General features: G+C 41.1%; 2 protein-coding genes across 2 annotated transcripts in view; both read left to right on the top strand.

The window, feature by feature from the left end:
- The window catches only part of LOC102854814, a 96,181-nt gene that overhangs the window by 64,573 nt on the left and 13,205 nt on the right, over window positions 1-18,403 (top strand). The gene's annotated exons all lie outside the window — the stretch shown is intronic.
- On the top strand, window positions 910-17,266 carry HFE (hemochromatosis). The gene is made up of 6 exons (XM_006888671.1): window positions 910-985; window positions 8,385-8,648; window positions 8,840-9,115; window positions 10,221-10,496; window positions 10,631-10,744; window positions 17,226-17,266. Exons 1-6 carry the CDS (start codon window positions 910-912, stop codon window positions 17,264-17,266), a joined length of 1,047 nt encoding a protein of 348 aa, XP_006888733.1.

The raw sequence follows: 18,403 nt of genomic DNA, 5'->3' as shown, positions 1-18,403 counted from the left end.
AAGTTAGTCATCCTTGTTTCTAAGAAAGCTTTACTTTCTGGTTCAACTTGTCCCAACACAGATTTGATCATTCCTCTGGCATTCAATGGTATACTCAGTGTTCTCTGTGAGCACTACAATTCAAATGGATCAATTTTTCTTCCTATGCCTTATTCATGGTTTAATTTTTCATGCATGTGAAGGGATTGAAAATACCATCGCTTGAATCAGACATACCTAATCCTTACAATGACATCTTGGCTCTTTAACACCTTAACTATTTTGCAGCAGTTGTGTCCAATGTAACAGGTTTTTGGAGTTCTTGATTGCTGTTTCTATAGATGTTGTTTGTAGATGCTTATTTTTTATATTTTTGAAAGATCCAACTTCAAATATTTTCTCAAAAAACATTTACATGGATTCAATTTGTTGATCATATGATTTCATTAACTCTAATCAAAGACCAAATGAAGTTTTAACGCAAAAATAGATTGCTAAAAATAAAAACAGGAAAGGAATAACAAAAAATTGTAATTAAATTTCTAAGTCAGATAACACGTTTGGTAAATTTAAATGTATGGTTACTTAAATTATTTAATAGTGGAATCAGGAAATTGAGTATATTTTTCTAATCAGCAACAACCCCTAGGGATTTAAAACCTGAGCCTTCTGAGTCAATTACAAGTAGGTATCTCTAAGAGCAAGAAAAACAAGCATTCAAGTACAGAAGACCCCATTCCCTTTAACCAGTGGAACCCGGAAAGGAATCCCATTGGCCAGGAAGTTTCATGGAGGATCTCTGAGCTTTGGCACTGGCTGCGCGGTGACTTCTCTAGCAATTGCATTTCTCTGCCCAGAACGAATTGGGCGCTAAGAGGGAACTAAGTTGTGACTTCGAGACGCACTGGGACTCGCGGTTCCAGCCGGGAGATGGGCCCACGAGCCCGGCCCGCGCTGCTTCTGCTGATGCTCTTGAGGACGGTGGCCCCCCACAAAAGGCAGCCACGTGAGTTCCCAGGCCAGTGGGAGGGCTGGGGGCGCAGCAGGGGAGAAACAAATCCAATTCTGCTTTCCTTAGCCACCTGCTGTTTACAAAGGAGCTATTCGGCTTCACCTGCAATTCCTCCTTACACTCTGGACATGAATACCCACAGGGGACTCTAATGTTGAGCTCGAGTAAGGATCTCCTTCCCCCAACACATGCTTGTCCTTGCTCTTTGGAGTGGTGATTACACTCTTTTTTCCACTAGCGTGCACCATTACACGTTTAAATAAATCTCGTAGTTTGGCACTTAGGCCGAGGTGGACCTAGGATTCCTTGAACTGGCATCTTGGTTTTTGTTACTGGTGTTGTCAGTTTCCTTTTTAATCCCCTCGATCCAAACAGGAAGTTCTCACTAAATGCGACATTGGCCGGGGCGCCCCTTTGCTGTTCACGCAAAGGCTGTGAGACTGTGTTGAGGGAACCCAAGGACAAACCAGTCCACTTGAGAATCACTTGTGCTTGGACGTGAAAGTGTGGAGGGTGAGACTGGGGCGGGGTGGGGTGGGGGGAGCAGAGTTCTACCCACCCCCACTCATGTGCAGTGTTCCTGGGCGTGGGTGGAGACATAATGGAGACTATTCTTAGTCTTTGTTGACTGAATGATTGGGATCTTGCTGGGGAGGCGGGGGGGAGGAAGTAAAAGTGGTAGCTATCGGCGTAAATTTGCTTTCTTAGCTGATCTTTGTTGATTTGCAATGTTAATGTGCTGTATAACTGAAGGTCTTTACTATGTTCAAAATTATTGTACATAAGCTTTCAATGAGTCCCAGGGGACTTGATGGCACATAACAATGATAGAATTTCTGGAGCAACTGTAACCGTCGGCTTTCATAAAGATTTGTTGATGTTGTTATGTGCCTTGGAGTGTGTTTTGACCCCATGTACAACAAACAGACCATCTGCTTGAGGGTTGTGTTTTTGTCTTCTCACCCTCCATTTTATCAAGCATGAAATCTTTCTCCAGGAACTTGTCCCTCCTGGTACCCAAAATTTGTGAGACAAAAATCTCACCACCCTTGCTTCTGTAGAGCATTCTGGCTGCACAGTTTCCCAAAATAGCTTTGTTTGTTCCTTTGGTGGTCCATGGTATGCCTTAGGGGTCCATATGATCTTCTGGTGAAATAGTCTGATTCCAGATCAGGAGGCTGTGAGTTCAAATCACATTAACATCAAAGGTGGTTGGTTAACCTTTTTAATTAATTAATTAGTCAGTTAGTTAGTTAGTTAATTAATTGATTTTTAATTTATTAACAGCAAAGTTTGCCTTAGGACAGTTAGAAGTCAGCATCTCCTTAATTATCTGTTAAGTACAGTAAATCCTTTATCTGAGGGCTCTTCTGGTTATGCCTTGCCACATTTTCTCCACAGCAATGCCACAGTCTCTCCACCACCATCACTAGGGTTTCACTGTCACCAGAGTCTTGCTCCAATCTTTCTCAAGTCTTGCTGGTTAACCATTTTGTTGTTAGGTGTCATCAGTTAGGAGCATGGAGACCTTATGCACAAGTAAAGAAAACACTGCCACACCTGGCTCAAGCCAGATGTCAATCTATCCCATTGAAGATTTTCCTTTTTTTTTCCTGTTTACCTTCCATTAATGCTATGGGTCAGTTTTGCTCTGTCTTATAGGGTCACAATTATGTGCTGTGCGTCTGAGAGCTGGTCAATGAATAAGAGTTGAGCTGGTAACAACATTTGAGTTGTGGTGTTGGAAAAGAGTGTTGAATATCCTATAGACTGACAAAAGAACAAACAGTTGTTGGATCAAGTGCAAACAGAATGTTCCTTGGAAACACAGATAGACATTCTTCTGGTACTCTTTGCTTTCTGCCAAGATCCTTCTGATATTGGCGATAATGTCCCTAATGCTATGTCATGCTTGGGAGGGTGGAGGAACAGCACAGGAGAGGAAGACCCTTGATGAGATGGATTGATTCAGTAACTGGGGTAATGGGGATAGGTGTGTCAGAGACAATAAGATTGGCAAGGGGTTGAGCAGGGTTTAGGGCTCTAAACACAGGCGACTTGACAGCACATAACAACAACAATAATAATGCCTTTGTGTTGTCATGTTGGAGAAGAGTACTGAATATCTCATGGACTGCCAATAGAAAGTGCAGATGTGTCTTGGGAAAAGTGCAGTCAGAGTGCTTCTTGGAGGCAAGGATGATGAAGCTTTGTCTCTCTTGGGTCATATTACTAGAAGAGATTATTTCTTGAAAAGGGATCTCATGCTTGGAAGAGTGAAAGAGAGGAAGACCCACAATGAGATGGATTGAAACAGTGACTGCAACAGTGGGCTCAGGTGTATCAGAGATTATAAGGATGTCACAGAATAGGACAGGATTCAGGTCTGTTGTTCATAGGGTTGATAGTAGTCATGCTCAACTTGATGACATCTAACTACAACATTTGTATTGGCCTATGCTTATTTAAGCCACAACAATAAGTCATTGATATTATGTAGATCATTATCTCAGTCTTTAGAATCTCATTATATTCTTATAATGGTGAAGCTCTGTCTCACATTATTTTGGAAATCTTGTTAGGATAGGCTATTCCTTGGAAAGGAGCATCATCTTTGGGAAGGTGGAGGGTCAGTGAAGGAGAAGAAGACCCTTAAGGAGATAGATTGATGCAGTAACTGAGAAAATGGACTCAAATACATCGAGGATGAAATGGTACAAGATAGGACCTATTCTTCATATGGTCACTACTAGTCATACTCAATTCAGTGATATAGTACAGTTTTAAAGCTCAATCAAAAAAATCTGTGATTTTGGGGGGAATGATACTGTTGTTAAGTATCATCAGTTTAAATGCCATTTCACTGAGGGTCTCTATCTTTTCTCACTCACCTCCTACTTAACCCAGCAAGATGTCCCAATCCAAGGACTAATACTTTCTGATCATATGTTCTTCAAAGTAAGGAAGATGAAATCTCACTACCCTTTGCTGCTAGGGAGTATTGTGGCTGTACTTTACCTAAGATAGACCTGTTCATTCCTCTGGAGGTCCATGGTTGAGTTCATTTTCTTCACTGGCACCATAACTCAAATGCATCCATTCTTCTTTGGTTGTCCTTGTTCATTGTCTACCTTTCTCATGCATATGAAGAAATTGAATATGGCTTTGGTCAGGTGCACCTTAGTTCTCAGAGTGATCTTTGATTTTTTTTTTAAGCTTTTAAAGAGATCTTTTAACACTAATTAAATAAGACTGTAGATTAATGAATCAATGTCTTTGAATTATGATGTTGGCTTAGAGTATTGGATATACTGTGGACTACCAGAAGAACAAATAAATATGTCTTGGGGGAAGGGAAATAAAGAGGTCTTTTGTAGCACTTTGATTTCTTGACTGCCACTTCTGTGGGCGTTGATTGGATGCAAGTTAAATGAAATCCTTGACAACTTCCATCTTTTCTTGGTTTATCATCATGCTCCTTATTTGTCCAGTTGTGAGGGGGGGGTTTGTTTTCTTTTTGTTGCGAGCCTTTGGTTTTGTTTTGTTTTTGTGAGCACTGGTGACATAGTCTGTAGGGAGTTGCACTGTTAACCCAATGGTGGTGCCTCTCTGGTAGAACTACCAGCAGCATCTCAGGAGGAAAGTGGGCAGTCTTCTCCTTTGAAATTTACAATCTCTGAAAACCTGCTAGAAGGTCAGCTATGAGTTGATTATGATTTGACAGCAATGAGTTTGAGTTTTGATGTTTTGCAGTTTTTTGAGATGTAGTTCTTACTGTATGTATCCTTTGACCTTTATCAAATCCTCTTTTAAAACTAGAGCTACTAACAGTTTTATTTTACTAACATTTAAGGGTTCTAGGCCGATAATGTCCTTATTCACTGCTAATTAAAAGGTGCCTTGAAAGAAAAGCCTAATATATCTCCCCAAAATCAGCCACTAAAAACCCTACAGAGCACAGTTCTTCTTTGACACCTATAGACTCACCATGAATTGAAATGGACTGGACAGCAACAGACATTTTGTATCATTTTGTTTGCTTGTTTGTTTTTACTAGCAGTTACCTAGCTAAATACTTTAAAAATACTTTTTTAAAGTGTTTTAAAAAATATTTTTCCCATGTTATTTTTAAGTAGTGTACCATCACCCCTCTTAAGTATGGCTAAGCTGCTTTGGAAGAATTGGCAAAAAGTAAGGCCCCAGGAATTGATGGTATGCCAGTTGACATAATTCAACTAAGTGATACTGCCTCAGATGTGCTCACCAAGTTGTGCCAAGAAATCTGGAGGAGGACAACCACTTGGCCAACTGACTGGAAGAGATCTATATTTGTTCTCATTCCAAAGAAAGATGATCCAACACAGTGTGGAAATTATAGAACAATATCATTAATATCACATGCAAGCAAGATTCTGCTGAAGGTTATCCAAAAATGACAGGAACAGCACATCGACAGAGCACTGCCAGATGTGCACCTAGGTTTAGAAATGGTCATGGTACTAGAGATATTATAGCTAATGTTAGATGGATCTTGGCTGAAAGCAGGGAGTACCAGAGGAATGTCTGTATGTTTCATTGATTATGCAAAGGCATTTGACTGTGTGGATCACAACAAATTGTGGCTAACTCTTGGAAGAATGGGAATACCAGAACACTTGATTGTGCTAAAGCAAAACCTGTATTTGCACCAGAAGGCAATCAATCATCAGAACAGAGCAAGGAAACACTGTATGGTTAAAAATTGGGAAGGTTGTACACCAGGGAGGTATCCTATCTCCATGCCTTTTCAATCCATATTCAGAACAAATTATCCAGGAGGGTGGATATGAGGAGAAATGTGGCATCAGGATTGGAGGAAGACTCATCAACAATCTGTGTTATGCAGATGACACAACCCTGCTTGCTGAAACTGTGGAGGACCTAAAGTGCTTACTGCAGAGGGTCAAGGACTGCAGCCTTCAATATGAATTGAGGCTCAATATCAAGAAAACAAAGATTCTCACCATTGGGCGAATTGGTAGCATCAGAGTTGATGGTGAAGAGATTGAGACTGTTAACAGCTTTTAGTATGCTTGGCTCCACAATCAACCATCTTGGAACCAGCAGCCAGGAAATTAAGACATATTGCAATGGGAAAGTCAGCTGTTAGAGACCACTCCAAAGCACTGAAGAGCAATGATGTCACTCTGGAGACTAAGGCATGCCTGATACAGGCCATGGTCTCTGCAATCATTTGCTATGTGTCAGAGAACTGGACAATGACTAGGGATGATAGAAAGAGAATTGATGCCTTCGAGCTGGTGCCACTGGAGATTCCAACTGATAACAATCCTATAGGACAGAGTTGAACTGCTCTACAGGGTTTTCAAAGCTGTAATTCTTTACGTGAGCAGCCGTAAAGTGACTGATGGGTTCCACCCACCCACCTTTAGGTTAGAAGGCAAATGTTTAATCCAGTGTGCCACCAGGGCTCCTAATAGAGCAATATGGGAAGCAAAAGTAAGAGTAGTTTAGGGGCAATCAAGAGTCTGACTTGGGATACATTACATTGGAGATGTTAAATAAGTCCTACAGGGGGTGAAGTCATATTGTCACTTGGGTATAAGTACAGAGTTTAGGTCCATAAAGAATATTCTGAGTTAGCATTCTTTCATTTATTCATTCAAAAGTGTGTGAGACAAACATTTCACCATTCTTGCTGCTAAAGGAGCACCTCAGTTGTTCTTCCTCCAAGACACATCAGTTCTTCCGGTAGTCCATGGAATATGCAATACTCTTCACTAACATCACAATTCAGAGGCATCAAGTCTTTGAGTTTCCTTGTTCATTGTCCAACTTTCAGATGCACAAGAAATAATTGCGAAGAGCATGGCTTGAATCAGGTACACCTTAGGCTTTAAACTGATATCCTTGCTCTTTAGTACTTTAAAGGGGTCCTTGACAGCATATTTTCCCAGTGCAACACATTTTTTGTTTTCTTGACTGATGCTCCCATAAGTGCTGGTTATGTATTCAAGTTAAATTGTTGACAACTTGAATCTTTTCTCCATGTATTAGGGTGTTACTATTTGTCCATTGGTGAGGATTTTTGTGTACTTGATGTTGAAATATAATTCATATTGAAGGCTGTAATCTTCGATTTTCTGTAACAAATGTTTCAAATCCTCTTCACTTTCTGTAAACAAGATTGTGTTATCTGTGCAATGCAGTTTGCTCATGAATCTTTCTCAAATCTTGATACAACATTCTTCTTCATATAGTCCACTTTCTTGGATTACTTACTCAATATACATACTAAGTATATGTAGAGAAATTATACAACCCCAATGCATATCTTGCCTGATTTTAAACCTTGCAGTATCTGTTTTTTCTGTTAGGATAGCTATTTCTTGATCTTCTTTTAAGTTTCTCGTAGTTAAGTGTTTTGGGATTCTCATTCTTCTCAGTGTCAACCATAACCTTTTTATGATCCATACAATTAAATGTCTTGGCATAGTCAACAAGACACAAGTAAATCTCTTTCTGGCATTTTCAGTTTTCAGCTAGGATCAATCTTACTTTAGCAATATGTCAGAAGCCATGACCTCTTTAACTCCAGCTTGAATTTCTGTCAGTTCCCAGTTGATGTATTGTTCCAACTGCTTTCGAATTATTTTTACCAAGATTTTACTTGTCGTTGTTGAGTGCCAACAAGTCGAGTATGAGTCATAGTGACCCTATGAACAAAAAATCTGAACCCTGTTCTATCCTGTACCATCATCACACTTCCTGACACAAGAGCCCATGCAGCACTCACCATGTCAGTCTACCTGGCTGATGGTCTTCCTCTCCTTCACTGACTCTCCACCCTTCCCAGCATCATGTCCTTCTCCAAAGAATAGCTCCTCCTAGCAACCATGCCCAAAGTATGTGAGGTAAAGTCTCATCATTCTTACCTCCAAAGAGCGCTCAGGCTGCACCCTCTCCAAGACATATCTGTTTGTTCTTTTGGCCATCCGTAGGATAGTCAGTGCTTTTCTCCAACAGTGTAGCTCAGAGGCATCAATTCTTCTGTCATCCTTATTCATTGTCCAGCTCTCAGATGCTTAGCAAGTGGTTGGAAAGACCATGGCCTCTATGCTATTAACGGACACCTAAGATTTTGTAGTATTCTGGTTCCAGGAAGATTTCATAATTGTGTGTAGGCCTAAGATAGAAAGGAAGTGCTGGCCACATGTGGCAAGTGGAAGTTAGCAAAAGAGAACCATGGGGATAGGGGCCATGTGTCTCACTTTTCACAGAGTGGGGAACAAACACTGCTGACTCTATTGAATTGATTCAGAAAGCACTTGTTCCATTTGGTTCCTCTTTCCTCTGCCGCAGCAGTGAAGACCATCTGCTGGTCTATTTCCAGGGTCACACTCTCTGCACTACCTCTTCATGGGGGCCTCCCAGCCATACCTTGGGCTGCCATTGTTTGAGGCTTTGGGTTACGTGGATGACAGGCTGTTTGTATCCTACAATCATGAGAGTCGTCGTGCTGAGTTCCGCACACCATGGATCCAGAGTGGGGCTACCAGCCAGCTCTGGCTGCAGCAGAGTCAGAGCCTGAAAGGGTGGGACCACATGTTCACTGTTGACTTCTGGACCATCATGGACAACAACAACCATAGTGAAGGTAAGTGGGGAGGAGGCTTTGCCTTCTTGGGTGTGATGGAACATCTGTCCACCTCCGAGATAGAGGCCATTTGGGAAAGGAGGAAAGAACTGAGAGAAAGGAGATCACTTCCTGAGATCCCAATAGGCATGATGGAGACAGGGATCTACCTACTTCTTTGGTTTCAGTAATGAGGCTGGGGGTGCTGTCAGAGTCCCACACCCTGCAGGTGATTCTGGGCTGCGAGGTAAAGGAAGATAACAGCACCAGGGGCTTCTGGAAATATGGATACGATGGACAGGACCACCTTGAATTCTGCCCTGAGACACTGGATTGGAAAGCAGCAGATGCCAGGGCCCAAGTCACCAAGCTGGAGTGGGAAGTGAACAAGATTCGGGCCAAGCAGAACAGGGCCTACCTCGAGAGGAACTGCCCTGAACAGCTGCAGCAATTGCTGGAACTGGGAAGAGAGATTCTGAACCAGCAAGGTAAGGTGGGAACACCCTTCAGCACCCACACTCTTATGACTGAGTGGAGCAGAGCACAGGCCATGGAGTCTGATTGAGCTCATTGGTTGGTTGATCCTACTCAAGTTCTAGGAAAGGACTTTCTCCGACCTCTGGTCTGAACTTTACAACTGTGATATATGACCATGGATTAAGGGTGTTGTGTTTTTTTTTTTCACTTAGGGAAAGAAGTACTCAGGATCTTCCTTTGATTGAATAAAGAGTTTTGTTTATATTTATCCTGTCTAGGAATTAAGACTTATCCATACCACATTCCTTATAAAAGCAAGAGCTTACCAAGTGGGACAACCACACTGCAAAGCTTTTTGTAGGTTAAGGGTTTACTTCACAGAACACAGCAATAATCCCCAAAGCCTGGCAATTTGTCAAGTCCTTTCCTACAAGAATGCTTATTTGGTCGAATAAAATGAAATTTCAGTAATTAATGTTCAATCACTTTTGATTGACATGAGTGGCAATCTTGTTCGGTTCAGCTTACTCTACTGACAGAGAATAGTGTACTTGGTTAACTGGAACTTATTGGTCAGGAGAACAAAGCTGAGTCCCTGAACAACATGGTACCTCTGCAACTTGCTTTGCCTGCAAAGAGTATTTCTGTTCTCCAGCCAGTTAAAAAAACAAAAAAACAAACAACAAAAAACACCAAGAAAGAAGTGAAACTTCCAATCTTCCTAAAAAAATTAAAAAAAAAAAAGAAAATCCACTCCCATAAAGTTGGTTCAGACACATAATGGTCTTCCAAGGTTGCAAATCTGTATAGGAAAAGACTGTTCATCTTTGTTCTGAGAAACAGCTGGTAGATTCAAACCATTCAAGCCTTCTTTCTAGTCTTCCTGTTGTTGTTTTATATGTAAGTCAGTACCAACTCATAGCTGATTTTCAAGTGGGTTTTCAGAGGCAGTAAATCTCCTGGGAGGAGATAGCTCATCTTTCTCCCACACAGAAGCTGGTAAATTCAAACCACATGTCTTTAGGTGGGCTATCCAGCCTCTTAACACTTGGCCACCAGAGCTAGCACAGGAGAAAAGTTGATTCCTTCTTCTCATCTCTCTTTCTTCTTTTCTAGTACCTCCTTCTTTAGTGAAAGTGACTCATCATCTGACCTCTAAAATGACAACTCTACAATGTCAGGCTTTGAACTTCTTACCCCAAAGCATCACCATGAGGTGGTTGAAGGACAAACAGCCACTTGATGCCAAAGAGGTTGATGTGGATATCCTACCCAATGGAGATGGGACATACCAGGGCTGGATGACTGTGGTTGTGCCTTCTGGGGAAGAACAAGGATACACCTGCCAAGTGGAACATCCAGGCCTGGACCAGCCCCTCACTGCCACTTGGGGTATGAGTGAGAACTAGAAGCCGATTAAGTCTGTTGTGGGTGGAACGGAGCCAGTCAGCATGGGGAGGATCTGCTCTGGGCTGGAAGCGGTGGAGAGTGGCACTCAGACTTTCACTTGCCTTTGCTGTTTTTAGAACCTTCACCTTCTGGCACCTTAGTCATTGGACTCATCAGTGGGATTGCTGTGTGTTTCATCATCTTCCTTATTGGACTTTTGTTCAGAATCTTAAAGAAGAGGCATGTTTCCAGTGAGTAGAAAGAAGGAGAAAGTCTTTAAAATCTCTTTCCTTTGTTGTTAAGTGCTACCAAGTTGAAACACACTCATAGGGATTCCTGTGACCAAATAGAACTGCTCCATAGAGGGTTTGGGCTATAATCTTTATAGGAGAAGATCACAGGTCTTTTCCTGTTAAGCTATGAGGAAATTCAAACCACTAACAGTTTGCTTATCAGCACAGTGTTTAAGCATTATGCCACTAGGGTTCCCTCCCAGCCCCGTGCCCTATGAATTCTAAAACAGCCATGCTAATCTTTGTATTGGCAAAGGCATGCCAATTCTCCTGCCAGCAAGTGGACAGAAGGAACACTGAGAGGACTTGGCATCTATGTGAAGCCTTCCTTCTCTTTTTCTTTGGAGGCATCAGGGCTTTTCTTAAACCAGTCACTTGTTTCCCCTAAAATGAAAATTCCAGTTCCCCTAAAATGAAAATTCAATTCCAGTTCAAGCATTTTTTTGAAAGTTACTATTTGAACATGCTTTGGGCATGTGAGAGGAGGCACAGCTCCTGGGAAAAGACATCATGCCAACATCATTCATAATGGAGAAAGACTAGAGGCATTCCCTTTGAGAACAGGAATCAGACAAGGATGCCCACTTTCACCACTCCTATTCAATATTGTATTGGAAGTACTTGATAGGGCAATATGAAATGAGGAGGAAATGAGAGACATATAAATCAGCAAAGAGATAGTTACTCACTGTATGCAAACAATAGTGATAGTGTATCCAGAAAACCCCAAGACTCAACAACAACAAACCACTAGACCTCAGTAAAATGGCAGGATATAAGATCAATATACAAAAAGCAGTGAGATTCCTCTACAGTAAGGAACACACAGAGAGAGGAAAACTAAGAAAGAAATAACATTTACAATAGCCGACCACAAACTGAGATACTTGGGAATAAACCTAGCTAGAGACACGTAATACCTTTATAAAGAAAACTGCAAAACACTGCTATGAGAAATATTTTGTTCATCAGACTTACTTCAGCATCTCTTCCTTTTGTTTCGACTTCTTGAAGCTCTACTGCAATGTTCATAGACATTTCCCCTCTATCTTATAATGATCTTTTGCTCTCTTCATGGATAATATCTTCGATATCCTCCCACAGTTCCTCTGGTGTTCCATTATTGGTGTTCCATATCTCAAACCTGTTCTTGAAATGATTCTTAAAATCAACTGGGATACACACACTCAATTTTGTCTATCATGTTTTGTCTCCTGTGGAGTAGTTTTAGTTTTCTTCAGCTTCAATTAAAACTTGTACATGAGTAATTGATGGCCTATCGCACTCGAGCAAAATATTGTAGAAGATCATTTGAAAACAGCTAGACCTGTACATCGACAGAGAACTACCAGAAGTAGAAGCCAGTTATAGAAGAGGCCTCAACACTAGGGATACATTGATGATGTCAGATGGATCCTGCCTGAAAGCAGAGAATGCACGCATTTTTGCCTATTTACTAGGCATTTGACTTGTAACAAATTAGAGTTAACATTGAGAAGAATGGGAATCTCAGAACACTTAATTGTGCTAATAATGAATCTGCATCTAGACCAAGAAGTTGTTGTGCAAACAGAGCAAGGGAATAGTGCATGGTTTAAGATCAAGAAGAGTGTACATCAGGGTTGTATCCCTTCTCCATACATACTCAATCTGTGTGCTGAGCAAATTATTCACAAAGTCAAACTCTGTGAAGAAGAGTGTGTCATCAGGAAGACTCATCAACAACCTGCATTATGAGATGACACAACTTTTTTTTTTTTTTCAATTTGAAAGCACTGTTTTATTAACTGACCAGATTACAAAAAAGAATCATGGCTGATACCTTAGTTCATTCTTCTGATAAGCCTGTTGATCTGGTCTTCCCGGTTGCCAGCATCTCCACCTTCTACAAAATGAGTGGTCTTTTTCTTCATTCCACCTCGTGGAGAAGATACTTTGAATGGCCACAAGAAGTTGTTTGCTTCCTTGAAGTGTTTGCCAACAGTATAGATCTCATGAATCAGATCCTCCATGCAGATGACACCATATTTACCTGGAAATTTTAAGGTACGCCAATGAGAGTCAATCACAGGCTGTGCTACAAAATGGTGAGAAATGCATGGCTTTATGACAGAGGTCAAACTGACACAACTTTTCTTGGTGAAAGTGAGGAAGACATGAAACACTTGCTGATAAAAATCAAGGACTACAGCCCTCGGTATGGATTACTTCTCAACATCAAGAAGACAAAGATCCTCACCACAACCCCAATAGTCAACATTATGATACATGAAGAAAAGATTGATGCTACCAATGATTTCATCTTGCCTGGATCGATCAACATTCGACACCCCTGGTACCATCAGTGAGGAGATTTATTGCTTTGGGCAAGTGTGTAGTCAGGGAGCTCTCTAAAATGCTGAAGAGAAATGATGTCATCTTGAAGACTAAGGTGTTCCTGAGTCAAGCCGTGGTTTTCTCAATCACTTGCTACACATGAAAGAGCTGGACAATGAATGAGGATGACAAAAGAATTGATACCTTTGCATTTTGGTTCTGGAAAAGAGTATTGAATATCCAGTGGACTACCAAAAGAACAAACAGATGGTTTGGAAGGCACAGCCAGAGTGCTTTTTGGAGACAAAGATGACAAAAGTTTGACTTTCATACTTTGGAAACATAGCTTGATGAGGTTATTCCTTGGAAAGAGGTGTCAAGCTTGGAATGATGGGGAGTCAGCAAAGGATAGGAAGACCCCCAATAAGATAGATTGACACAGTGATTTCAGCAATGAGTTCTGTTGTGTCAGAGATGATGAGGATGGGTTCAGGTTGGCTGTTCATAGGGTCACTATGAGTGTACTCAACTCAACAGCACCAAACAACAAGAGAACTAACTAAATGGAAAGACTCAAAATAGTGAAAATGGCAATCCTAGCAAAGGCAATGTACATGCTCAGTGCAATCCAAACATTTACCTTTTTCAAAGAAATAGAAAGAAACAATAGATAAGTTTATTTGGAAAGGAAAAAGACACCCAATAAGCTAAACACTTCTGAAAAATAAAAATGAAATGGGAGGCATAGCACTCTCTGATCTCAAAACCTACCACACAACCATAATAATCAAAATACCATGAAACCAGAACAATGGCAGACACATAGACCAAGGGGAAAGAATAGAGAAATAACCCATATACCTATGGCAACTGGTATTTTACAAGGAAACAAAACCAATTAAATGGGGAAATGACAATCTCTTCAACAAATGAGACAGGTTAAACCAGACTGCTCTCTTTAGAAACCTGAAACGTGATCCACGTCTCACACCATAAGCAAAAATCAACTCAAGGTGGATCAGAGACCTAGGGGAAAAGTCCCAAACCATAAAGATCCTAAGAGATAAAGTGGGACCAAACTTAGAAGCCCTAGCCTATGGTTGGCAAATACAGCCAGAAATGCACAATCAGGAAAGGATAACATTGATGAATGAGGTCTTCTGAACATTAAACCCTTGTGTACCTCAAAAACTTTCCAATAGGATGGGATGGGGGCGGGGGAAGAAAGCCCAAAACCCTTACTGACTTGTGAAAAATATTTGGCAATGCCATCTCAGATAAGGGTTTCATAATGAAATTTACAGACTACTACAGGACCTCAACAAGAAAAAGACTGATAGTGTAATTACAAAATGGGCAAAGGGCATGTAAAGAGTTTTCTCAGAGGATAAGTTTAAGATGGCTAATAGATACATGAATAAATACTCCAAATTACTGGCAATAAGAGAGATGCAAACCAAAACTACAATGAGATACCATCTCATTCCTGTAGCACTGGTAAAGTTTAACTGGACAGCAAGCAATACATTTTGGAGACATGTGGAGATATTCAAACTCTCATACACTGGGTGAGATTGTAAAATGGTGCAATCACTCTGGAAGAAAGTTTAGCATTTCCTCACAAAGCTGAACATAAAAATCCTATGTGACCCAGCTATTTCACTGCTAGGAATATACCATGAGGAAAAGAAAACTGAGATACAAATGGAGATTTGAACACCTATGGTCATAGCTTGGAAGCAAGAGTGCCATCCACTTCCTAAACAATATGCCTCTGGAAACTCTATTAACTTAGATAAATGTCAATTTTTTTTGGCTGTATTTTGACTATATTGTAGAGGTGCCTCGGGCCTTTTGTTCATAAGGGTCTCTATGAGTCGTGCTAGATTCAAAGGCAATCAACAACAACAACAACTTTGTAGCAGTATTATTCACAATAGCACAAACATGCAAACAGCCCAAATGTCCATCAACTAACAAATGAATTGAGAAGTTGAAGTATATTTACACAGTGGAATACTATGTAGCATTCAGGAATAAAGATTGTGAAAAACACTATATAATATGAAAGAGGCTAGAAAGCATTATGCTGAGTGAACTAACTCAATCTCATAATGACAAATAATGCATATGACCATTATTGTAAAACTAGAAGGATAACTAGTAAGATACATATAAATGTCCAAAGAAAGAAGAGAAGGGACCAGGGGGGTTAGGTTAAGGGTGTGGACAGGGGAAACATTATGGGCTTGCAGAGTTCAGAGTTTGGTGGGTGGATGGAGGGTTGAAGGCATTAGGAAAGATTCGGTGCTCCCATAAAGATTGTCGTTGTTCTTAGGTGCCATTGAGTTGACCATGACTCATAGTAACCATCTGAACAATGAATCTGAACCCTGCCCTGTCCTGCACCATCCTCATCATCCCTGGCATACCTAAGCTCATTGTTACAGTCACTGTGTCAGTAGACTTTGTTGAGGGTCTTCTTCTCTTTCAACAAATGCTTGCCTTTCCCAGTATGATGCCTTCTTCCCAGAACTGTCCCTTCTTTACAACATTCCCTACATATGTGAGACACTTTTACCATCCTTGCCTCTAAGGAGCACCGTGGTTATACCTGTTTGAGACTTATTTGTTTAAATTGTTGCATTTCTAAGCCCTGATGACCTAGTGGCAAGAAGCTGCGATGCAATCTTGAAGGCAGTTCAAATCCAACAGTTGCTTTGCGGGAGAAGGATGGGCAATCTCCATCTGCGGGATTAACCACCTCTAAAAACCCGCTAGATGGTCAGCTATGGGTCATACTCAATTCGATGATACAAACAACAACAGGCATATGCAATACTTTTCATCAAATCCACATTCAAAAGGCATCAATTTCAGCAGGGAAAATCTCATAGCACATTTCTCTCTCATATGGGGTTGTTGGGTTGGAATCTCCTCAGAAGCACTGATAATAGCACCATTTATTGTGGTAAGAGTTTCTGAGTTGCTCAAACTGTTGAGGACTTGGTTAACTAACTGAGGAGTTGGCAGTTTGAATAGACATGGGAAGAAAAGCCTGACAATTTACTTCTTAAGGGACAAAGACTCTGGAAAAACTATGCAGACTTTTTTACTCTGAAACAGATGAATGCTCCATAAATTGGAACTGACTTGACCACAACTGGTTTGGTCTTTTTTAGTATTTAAGGTAGTGCTAGCACCTTAGGAGGAAGGAGCTCTTTTTTACTTAGTGAGTTAGAGAAAGGAAACACTCTTTAATCTCAGCAAACTAAAGACAGACACTAAACAAGCATACTTAGACCATGGCCCCTAAAATCTAAAAGATCCAAGAGAGATATGAAGGAAATGCTTTGAGATGTCAAAGGCAGGAATGACCATGTTTGACTGGAGATCAGGGAAGGATTTTGGGAGCTGGCTTCTGAAGTGGAGTTTAAGAGAAACCAGAACTTCAGATGAGATTAAGCATGAGAGGATAGTTGGAGCAACACTGCAAGGAAGAAAGTGTGAGGCATGCTGGGAGGTAAGAAATAGTTACTCCACTCTGACCTTGACCTGTCAGCTATAAGCTTCTAAGTTTTAACCCCTAAACATTTCTGGGGAGCTCTGGTGACCTAGTGGATAAAAATTTACTCTGACAACCCAAAGATAAGTGGTTAGGATCTACCAGCTGCTTCATAAGAGAAAGGCAGGCAGTTTCCTCTTGTATGATTTACAGTTTCTGAAAACCCACTGAAGGGTCAACTTTGAGTTGGTTGGACTCTACTCACAAAACAACAACAAACATGTCTGATGTGAGGAGAAAACAGCCTGAATGTAGCTCATGCAGGACCCTGGGGAGCCTGTTGAAACTTTATCTTTGAGTTCTAGGACACCATGAATAGACACAGCAATGAGAGGCACAAATCCCATGGCATGATGAATGAGTTGTTAGGAAGCGAGATGAGAGGCAAGGAGGCCAGTTAAAAGGTCATTGAACAATTCTAGATAAGCTATAATAGTGTCTAAAATCCAGTAGCAGCATGGAGAGTTGTCATAACTGAAAGGGATGAGTGGCAGAGGGAGGAAGCAAGGATGATTTCTGAGTCTGCAATGTCTCTGTTTTGGTCTTTTGTCTCCACAGGAGGAACTCTGGGGGACTATGTCTTAGCAGAAGGTGAGTAAAGTGCAACCTACAGATCCTTTGACAGAAGAAACATAGACTCAAGTTGACTAACTCAATTCATCACTTCTTGGCCTGTTAGCAAAAATCAAGTGTAGAACTCACTCAATGCTGTTTAGTCTGAAGCAACTCACAGTCAACCCTTCAGCAGGATTTCAGAGACTGCAATCACATAGGTTTGGAATCAGGAGTGGTATCCACTTCCTAAACGACATGCCTCTGGAAACTCTATGAACTTTGATAAATGTTGATAGTTGTAGAGGCGCTTCAGGCCTTTTGTTCATAGGGTCGCTATGAGTCGTCTCAACTCGAAGGCAATCAACAACTTCAATCATATAAGAAGAAATTGCATCTTTTTCCCTTGGAGCAGCTCGTGAATTCAAACCACCTGCCTTTAGGTTGGCAAATGCTATTTTTTATATTAAGTGCTGTCAAGTCACTTGTGACTCATAGTGACCACTATGTACAATAGCTCTGAACCCTATTCTATCCTGTGCCAACCTCATCGTCTCCAGCACCCACTCCCATTACCCCAGTCACTGAGTCAATCCATCTCATCAAGGGTCTTCCTCTCTTTTGTTGTCCATCCACTCTTCCAAGCATGATGTCCCTCTCTAAAGACTAGTCCCTCCTTGTAGCATGCCCAGAGTATATCAGGTGGAGCTTCAGAATCCTTGTCTCCAAGGAGCTTCCTGGTTTCACCCTTTCCAAGACAAACTTGTTCTACTAGCAGTCCATGGTATATTCAATACTTTTCTCCACCACCATAACTCAAAGGCATCAAGTCTTCTTCTGTCATCCCTAGTCATTTGTCCAGCTCTCTGATGCATAGCAAGTAATTGAGAAGACCATGGCCTGGATCAGGTGCACCTTAGTCTCCAGACTGGCAGCATTGCTCTTCTGTACTAGAAAAGTTTCTGACAGAATACTTTTCCAATGCAATTGATCTTTTGATTTCCTGGCTTGCTGGTACCAAGAATGTTGATTGTAGAGACAAGCAAACTGAAGCTCTTAAAAATCTCAGTCTCATCACCATGTATCATGATGTTGCCAATCAGCCCAGTGGTGTGAATCTTTGTTTTCTTGATGTTGAACTAGGTTGGCAGGGCAACTTCTTAATCATTAGGCCTCCAGAGCTC

The sequence above is a fragment of the Elephantulus edwardii genome, unplaced genomic scaffold, assembly GCF_000299155.1.
Source record: "Elephantulus edwardii isolate Elephantulus edwardi_28Jun2011 unplaced genomic scaffold, EleEdw1.0 scaffold00070, whole genome shotgun sequence".
NCBI lineage: Eukaryota > Metazoa > Chordata > Mammalia > Macroscelidea > Macroscelididae > Elephantulus > Elephantulus edwardii.
Note: the sequence above shows the minus strand (reverse complement) of the source record. Positions and strands in the feature narration are given on the sequence as shown.